This window comes from Oncorhynchus nerka, linkage group LG22, assembly GCF_034236695.1.
Source record: "Oncorhynchus nerka isolate Pitt River linkage group LG22, Oner_Uvic_2.0, whole genome shotgun sequence".
Taxonomy (NCBI): domain Eukaryota; kingdom Metazoa; phylum Chordata; class Actinopteri; order Salmoniformes; family Salmonidae; genus Oncorhynchus; species Oncorhynchus nerka.
The window spans coordinates 47,768,755-47,777,782 of NC_088417.1; the positions used below are offsets into that span (position 1 = coordinate 47,768,755).

Below are 9,028 nucleotides of genomic sequence, written 5' to 3' on the forward strand. Positions count from 1 at the left end.
CTGTACCAATTCCATCCTTGTCAAGTATTCTGGACAGGTCACTACTTATGAGGAAAATATCTCAAACTCCATTAGCATTATTGCACAAGTATTTGAATAAAAATTAAATGTTTAAACAACTATACTCTATATCTAAATATTATTATGATTCTGTATTTCTAGACTAGCTCAAATTCAGCACAGTTCTTTCAGCTCCAGTTTTAGAATGTAGAACAAGATGGGTCAATACAGTCGTGGCCAAAAGTTTTGAGAATGACACAAATATTAATTTTCACAAAGTCTGCTGCGTCAGTTTGTATGATGGCAATTTGCATATACTCCAGAATGTTATGAAGAGTGATCAGATGAATTGCAATTAATTGCAAAGTCCCTTTTTGCCATGCAAATGAACTGAACCCCCCCACAAAAACATTTCCACTGCATTTCAGCACTGCCACAAAAGTACCAGGTGTGAGTGTTGGCGAGGACACGGCTGGAGATCACTCTGTCATGCTGATTGAGTTCGAATAACAGACTGGAAGCTTCAAAAGGAAGGTGGTGCTTGGAATCATTGTTCTTCCTCTGTCAACATGGTTACCTGCAAGGAAACACGTGCCGTCATCATTGCTTTGCACAAAAAGGGCTTCACAGGCAAGGATATTGCTGCCAGTAAGATTGCACCTAAATCAGCCATTTATCGGATCATCAAGAACTTCAAGAAGAGCGGTTCAATTGTTGTGAAGAAGGCTTCAGGGCACCACCAGTACAGAGCATGCTCAGGAATGGCAGCAGGCAGGTGTGAGTGCATTTGCACGCACAGTGAGGCGAAGACTTTTGGAGATTGGCCTGGTGTCAAGAAGGGCAGCAAAGAAGCCACTTCTCTCCAGGAAAAACATCAGGGACAGACTGATATTCTGCAAAAGGTACAGGGATTGGACTGCAGAGGACTGGGGTAAAGTCATTTTCTCTGATGAATCCCCTTTCCGATTGTTTGGGGCATCCGGAAGACAAGTTGAGCACTACCATCAGTCCTGTATCATGCCAACAGTAAAGCATCCTGAGACCATTCATGTGTGGGGTTGCTTCTCAGCCAAGGGAGTGGGCTCACTCACAATGTTACTTAAGAACACAGCCATGAATAAAGAATGGTACCAACACATCCTCAGAGAGAAATTTCTCCCAACCATCCAGGAACAGTTTGGTGATGAACAATGCCTTTTCCAGCATGATGGAGCACCTTGCCATAAGGCAAAAGTGATAACTAAGAGGCTCGGGGAAGAAAAAAACATTGATATTTTGGGTCCATGACCAGGAAACTCCCCTAACCTTAATCCCATTGAGAAATTGTGGTCAATCCTCAAGAGGCAGGTGGACAAACAAAAACCCACAAATTCTGACAAACTCCATGCATTGATTATGCAAGAATGGCCAGCCATCAGTCAGGATGTGGCCCAGAAGTTAATTGACAGCATGCTAAGGCAGATTGCAACTGTCTTGAAAAAGAAGGGTCAACACTGCAAATATTGACTCCTTGCATCAACTTCATGTAATTGTCAATAAACACTTATGAAATGCTTATAATTATATGCTTATAATTATACTTCAGTATTCCATAGTAACATCTGACTAAAATATCTAGTAACATCTGACTAAAATATCTAAAGACACTGAAGCAGCAAACTTTGTGGATATTAATATTTGTGTTATTCACAAAACTTTTGGCCACGACTGTATAATACAATGGACAATAAAATGTATACCTTGTATTAAGTACACTGCGATGATTTGACAAACTACCGAAATAGGAAATGAGAACAATTATAAAACAAGGATTGTCTCCACCCACCTGTTTATCTGCTTGCCTGCCTTGACTCTGAACCCACCTGCCTGACATACTGCCTGCCCTGACCTCGAACCTGCCTGCCACTCTGTACCTCCTGGACTCTGACCTTGTTGTGATCTTTTGCCTGTCCACGACCATTCTCTTTGCCTGCCCCTTGGATTATAATAAATATCAGAGACTCTAACCATCTGCCTCCCGTGTCTGCATCTGGGTCTCGCCCTGTGCCCTTATAGCTTCTGTGGAAAGCAGTTGCAAAAGTAGTTTGACCCGTTTCCGAGAAACGTTTACAAACCTGACATGAAAAAATGTGCATCGGTATTCAACAGTGTTTTATATGCTTGAGTCTGAGAAAGTAATTCCTCTCTAATTTATATAGTAGTGTAGTTTACAACAGCTGGGAATAATCATGTGATTTACACACAATGCTGTGTTAAATCCCCTTCACCATTAAAAAAAAAACTTTTATGCTCTGTTAAAAGCCCTGCCACTTTGAAGAATGGCAATAAGACTCCCTTCAAAACCAATCTGTTTCCAATAAAGTGTTATTCTACAATTATTACATTGTAATTTACAATGTTACTATAGACTTGCATCAGGCTGTTGCCTGTTGCGCAGTGATGCATTGAACACTGTCAGCTCCCCATGTATTAGATAGCTAACTCATAGGCTGTTCTCCCCTCATCAAAACCTCTCTAAAAGTATGTCATGTCAGATATAAATATTTTTAGATATTAAGTATAGTATACAATATATGAACTATACAGTATACACACAACTCACAATAGGTTGGCATTTGATTTAATTTGTACAAACAGAAAAAACAATGATATAAAATATATATACAAATATACACAAAATGACATCTTTAACACCTTTCACCAAATGAACAGACATTTTCTCAAAATAGTTCGTTATGAATGATTATCGTCCGGGAATATACTGCTGTATACCATATAGTGTGTAAATAACGGAACATTTTGTCACAGTGAAACAGAAAAACCTGATGTTGCTCATCCAAGCGGAGAGTTGATGTGATGTTTTGGCAACGGGCTAGGTGCCATCATATCAACTGTGGATCTTGTAAATGAGCTATTCATACTGAGTACAATACAGCTATGAGCACGACTTAACAAAGAGTGGAAACACAGTAGAGAGTACCAGACATACTTCCTTTCAAAAATGCTACCAAAGGTTTTAGAGATCCTCCAACTGTCACAGAGCAGCATTCGTCAAATGCCAAAGATGGTGTAGCTTGAGGTCATGACTTCAAGAAAAAGTCGGGAATGAAGTCTTTTGGTTCTGTTCAAGGTCTGAGAGAGCGGGCCTCAGAGTGGGCATGTGATCTGTTGGGGATAACTGGATGTGTTGTTGTTCAGTGACCAGTAGTCGGTGTAAGGGTGGATGTCGTCAATGATCGGTAGTCCTGAGATGAGTTCTGTGTACAGCCGCAGCTCTATTTCCGCCCCTGTCAGACGAACAAAACAAAGGAGGTCAGGGATGCAAGAGAATCACAGCTGAAAGATGGTACAGACTTTGTCTTATGTTTTGCAATAGTGACAGCGGCCTTGTTCGATGATTTGTGATGCAATGGTAAAAACTGAAGCTTAGGCTCTGGTCAAATCATTCACTTCTATGTCTGCCATCTATTTACCATATATGCGTTATCATGTTTCACACCTTATGCACATAAGAAGGAAATATTATTGATTGAAGCACTGTCCTCAATCGCCTTCAGTGTTTTACATGTGACAGATTTGTTTAACAAATATGTTTACAATGGCCGACAGAATCCAGAGTTTTCCTATTCCTTTTCCTGTTTGTAGTCTTTCATTTTGACTAACAAATGTTTTACAAAGACAATGCATGGAGACAGGACAAAATCCTGCCGTTGAATACTACAGTATAATTAGCAGCCTGATTCCATCTAGCATAATTTACCTGAGTTATCACTCCATTGGCTCTCTGGACTGTGGTAAGACTCTGCAGTGTCGAAGGACTCTGAGGTGTCTACTTCATTGCTCAGGAACCCCTTATCGTTTACACTGCTTTGCTCCCAATGCTGTGTCATCTAAATGAGCAAAACACAGGTGATGAGTCTGGTTGAATTTTTGTTAGGTTTAACTGTGTTCGAATTTCTAGTATTCAATACAGAATATCTGGCAAACATGGATTATTCCTGATAATTAAAAAAGCACACTGAACTTGTAGTGGTAGAGACAAACTTACCTCAATAAGGGTTTCTTGGTGACTGTCTTCATAGTCTGTAAAGTTAAAGAAGGGCAATTGGCATGAGCATTGTGCAAACCTCAATTACATTCGCAGCCCACACTCAAACACAAAGAGTTTAGTCAAACCCAAGCATCTAGCAAGGTTAATCTTACCTGTGGGGTGGTCTGGTGACACTTGGAAGGATGTGTAGAAGTTGTTGGTGCTGTCTGGGCCTATTTCCACACTGGTGGAACACTCTGGAGCAAATGTGAATTCATCTAGGTTGTCTGTGCTGTCTACTATGCTTTCCTGTGTCATACTGTCCTCCTGCGGGTGTGTGTTGGTATTGAGGTCCTCGGGGCAAATGGTTTCGCTGTACGCCATTCCCTCTGTCTTGATCTGTGACCCCTAGAAGAGACAATAGCAAAACATGAAGTAAGATTATAATGTTCATCTCTGTTGACACTGGCTTGGACACAGCCAGCCGAAATAGACATGCACAGGGAATACATTACTACAATGATGATAGGGATTCTAAAGTGGGTTGAAGGGATTCTAAAGTGGGTTGAAGGGATTCTAAAGTGGGTTGAAGGGGTTCTAAAGTGGGTTGAAGGGATTCTAAAGTGGGTTGAAGGGGTTCTAAAGTGGGTTGAAGGGGTTCTAAAGTGGGTTGAAGGGGTTCTAAAGTGGGTTGAAGGGGTTCTAAAGTGGGTTGAAGGGATTCTAAAGTGGGTTTAAGGGATTCTAAAGTGGGTTGAATGGATTCTAAAGGGGGTTGCAGTTAAAAAAGGAATATAACCTTACCTTGTTATTTTTCTTTACAGTGTTTGCTTTTGACCTCTTGTTATTTGGCTTGGAGTGGACGTTCTTCATCTTGTAGACACGCACCGCTCCACTCCCTCTGTTGATGCTTTTGTCTTTCACTTCCTCTATGTCAGGAAGGGAGTTCATTGCACAGCGGAAATTAGCCTTCCATGTCTTAGGGTCCGGTTTAGTCTCGCCTTGTATGAATTTCCCTGCATCCACAGACAAGTGACATCATTGTTATTACGATGCAATAAGTATATTGAAAAAACGTTACGATACTGAAGTGCATATTGCGCAGAGCATATGATGCATCTAGGTGAAATGACATTTTATTATGAGAGGGGCTATAGTAGGTAGTCTAGGTATGTGTTATTTGCTCACCTGTGTGCATGGCCCATTGCTTGAACAGACATGCGTCCTTGTTCAAGTCCCATCCATGACGTGCAGCGTGCTTCCATGGGATGGAGAAAATCTTATTGTCCTGGACAAAAACCACAAAGCAATGAGTTTCAAATGAGCGCCTCCTATCTCTCACCTCAGCTTCTCCTCTACATGCTTGGTTTTGAGTAGTCCTTCTCATGGGTAATAGTGCTTAATATGCTTGGAGCTGTCAATGTCTGGACTAAGTTCTCTTCTTACAATGGAGTGTCCGACCACTGCAATGTTTCAGAGAGTATTTGTTTCCTTTGTACATAAAGAATTAATTAGATGAGTCTGATGAGTCTTACCTTGTCCACCCACACCAATCCACTGATGGTGTTGGACTCAATCTTTTCCTCCAACCAAGGTCTCATTCTCATCCTAGACACAGGCATGGTTCCTGGGAGAGCAAGGAGAATAGATTAGCTGAGTTTTAGCCACATGGAATGTGAGGTAGATGTACAAGCATGTTACTCAGGCCCTCCCACTGCCCTTCTCAGTTAGTGCAGATGTTTAGTCCAGTGAAGCTCATGACCTAGCCTTGGCAGACTATAGTCTGAGATTAATGTCCATTCCCAGTAAACACTCCTATCCCCCTTGGACCAGCTCATACATAAAGCATCCTCCATTCAGGCTGCAAAGGCATCATTTCTTTCCGTAGCTATCATTAATGGCGAGCTGCCAGAGAATATGTGTACTGTCTTAATAAAACACAATTTTCCATTAACATTTCGTGCTTTCAAACAATTTAGGATGTTGAACAACACGTTCAGCGAACGGTGTACAACATCCTAAATTGCCCGAAAATACAAAAATGGTGGTGGCAAATTGTGTTTTATTAAGACAGTACACATATTTTTCGGGGGTTCGCCATTAAAGATAGTTAAGGAGGGGAATTGTGCCTTTACAGTCTGAATGGAGGATGCTTTAAGTACGAGCCGGTCCAGGAGAAGCACGAGTGTAGTATCGGGAATGCACATCAATTCTAGACGATATGCAGCTCTAGCGCCCACTATCGGATACCTAGTCTCGTCATGACCAGGAAGTGTGATGTTGACAATGGTCATGGCTACGACTGTCAAATTACTGGACTATCCAAATCAGTGAAAGAAAGCAGTACTAGTATTTCTGTCGTGTGCATTTAATAGGACTACATTGAACGTCTTTGAAAGTATTTTTCGTTGTCTTATTCAAGCAGATAAAGAGTTTGGTTATACCTAGTGCATCCCAGGTTAAATGGAGCAGGTTCTTTAGAAGTGCTTAAAAAGAACACGATGGACATATTCAACAAATAACATGCACACTCTGATCGTGCACTGAGCAAGCGAACGGATTTAAACCAATGCATTACAGTGCCTAGATACGTTACAAACAGTGTTACACCTAGACCTACTAAAACGTGCAATTATTTATATTTGAACTAGAACTCTTGAAAAGTCATAATATACTACTGTAATTTTGTATTGGTTACTTGCATTACTTCGGCTAGGTTAATTCACCAACATGTTGACCGTACCGCCACAACCCTTTGCTTCAAGGCGCGTTCGTGTCAGTGTAATATTATCTGTCAAAATATGTGGACTGTGCCCAATGACAAGATGCACGCTGCTGCACACACGTAAAAACAAATGCGAGTCCCTATTTTTTTCATGCCTACAGGCCTACTATAAATTACAAACCATATTGTCTATAATTATGTAAAAGAGAGCTATGAGCACTGTTTATATGTGGCCTAGTAGTGCATGCAAAAATAAAATAAAATCACTTACAGCTGCAATATGATGTCGCTTAATCCGATTGATTAGAAATGTAGCCTAAAAGCAGGTATTCTCTTTTGTAAAGATGGAGCGAGAAGTTGTTCCTCTGTTATTCCTTGTAATATCCACTCTGGTCTTCATTGACAGTGTGTACACTCTGCTGAAGGAACAATGGTTTTTATACAGAGATGCTGGGACTTCCCCACTTAGTAGCATGCATACGGTTTTGGCAGCAGTCCGCATCTGCGCGGAATGTCACAACAAGGACGGCGCGCTCAAACTACAGGCAACCTGATTTCCGAGAAATCATGCCGTTGTGAGCGAAGCTATGATAGTCATGATAAGGCGTGAACAGACCCAATAAAGTAGCTATGCATGTTGATCGTAGCAGTATAACGAAGTATAATTTACAATATCTAGGCTTTTTTATTTCTTATTGTTTTCAGTGAAAATTTTAAATTCTGCATGACTATTGATAGTTTATTCATTTAACTTGTGTTTATAGAATATATAGAGATGATGCATAGTGAACAGGCTATCTTATCAGTTAAGTAATCCTCCCACACGTATTCCTATAATTTAATTTAATTATATTAGAGAAAACGATTCCATGATTTAATTGCATAACTATGCCAAATTCAACCAGTGGGTTGTATTTCTATTCTATTATTGGTGCAATTATGTCCCGCCAAGCATCAAAAGCCCAGGCATAGGCAAGACCTTTTAAATAAATCGCAATAGAACTGAGAAGTCGCGCTTTTCCCGGAAATGGTGTAGGTATTAAAAGCGCCGACAGGGGAAGTGTTGACTTGTTCAGTTGGTACAGGGTGCCACAGACTCCAGTCAGACTTCATGTAAATCACTGCTGACACGAGCTGCTTGTTTACAAAAGAAAGCACTTATACCAATTGCCAACTGCTACAAAGTTAAGTAATCATGTTATGTATTACTATTCAAGAATCGCCAATGTTCGAATGTTAACAGCATGAAACTGCCATGCACTTTATTATAAGGACTTGGAGTGATCTGCTTTCATCTCAATTGTCTCATATTGCATAAATACAGAAACGCGTATTTAACAGTGTTCTGATTTACAGTGCAGAGGTTAATCCGCCAGGAAACCCTTCGTCAAGCAGGAACACGTCACCCGTTTTATCCATAAAATGACTGTTGTGTTTGAGCTCGGAGCGCGCGGGGGAGTTGTGTAATACAGTGTGTGGGTGTGTCCCAGTCCAATGAGGAAAAGCAGGGTATTTTCCTGCTGCGGAGTTTTTGCTCCGTTCAAAAAGCCCAGGGTTTTCCCAATATAAAAAAGGATATCTCTCTTTTAATGGTGGTCAATATTATTTGTCCTTTATACAAATAATTTGGATTACCACCAACCCAATGTGTGTATAATTAACTATTTGGTATATCTTATCCAGGAGTCTTCTCACATGCAATGGGTAGCCTAGTACTTCAATATGTTTTACATGGTTGCTAAATCCCAACCTGGATGCTTTGCAAGACATCCCTTGCATTTGTATAGTGCTTTCATTTCACTACTTCTCAAATTACAACTCACCACAAATCTGTCTGAAGAGGAAATATAGACAGCAAACTTCTTCACGTCTTTAATTGCAACTTTTTGAGGGCATGAGCATATAGTGCATTAATACAATTTTTGGTTGATTCATTTAAAGGCCTTGCGAAGTGTCCAGTATGTCTATAGAGCTTGCCAGCGTGTAGTCCGAAAAACCGGAAATGAACACCTCTGGTTCCTTCAGCCATTCCAATGGGGGAAATTAATGGGGAAAGAGTAGGGTTTGGTAATAAACACAGAATGTATGGTCTGAGGTCAACACAGGCATATATTTTAGATTTTTTTGTTCTATGAAATAACATCAGTCAGTTAACAGGACCTTTATGAATTATGACGCTTTTTTGTTCTTTGTGTGCCTATTTTTTGATTGCTTAAATGCTTCAAAATGTCAAAAAACTTTTAAATCAGTCACAGAATATGTATCAGAAATCT

At 40.4% G+C, this 9,028-nt stretch overlaps 1 protein-coding gene across 1 annotated transcript; it reads right to left on the reverse strand.

Annotated features, from left to right (window-relative positions):
• Positions 1-2,604: 2,604 nt before the first annotated feature.
• irf1b (interferon regulatory factor 1b) lies at positions 2,605-7,182 on the reverse strand. Its single transcript, XM_029627092.2, has 8 exons — positions 7,027-7,182; positions 5,566-5,657; positions 5,219-5,318; positions 4,835-5,046; positions 4,204-4,438; positions 4,049-4,083; positions 3,761-3,890; positions 2,605-3,287 (listed from the first exon to the last, which is right to left on the reverse strand). Exons 2-8 carry the CDS (start codon positions 5,650-5,652, stop codon positions 3,148-3,150), a joined length of 939 nt encoding a protein of 312 aa, XP_029482952.1. The 5' UTR covers positions 5,653-5,657; positions 7,027-7,182; the 3' UTR covers positions 2,605-3,147.
• Positions 7,183-9,028: the final 1,846 nt, after the last annotated feature.

Coding starts and splice junctions, on each gene's coding strand:
- irf1b (XM_029627092.2), bottom strand. CDS start 5,652: ATGCCTGTGTCTAGGATGAGAATGAGACCTTGGTTGGAGGAAAAGATT. Junction 5,047..5,218: donor GCAATGGGCCATGCACACAG/GTGAGCAAATAA, acceptor CTGTGGATGCAG/GGAAATTCATACAAGGCGAG. Junction 4,439..4,834: donor CTGTAAAGAAAAATAACAAG/GTAAGGTTATAT, acceptor TGTCTCTTCTAG/GGGTCACAGATCAAGACAGA.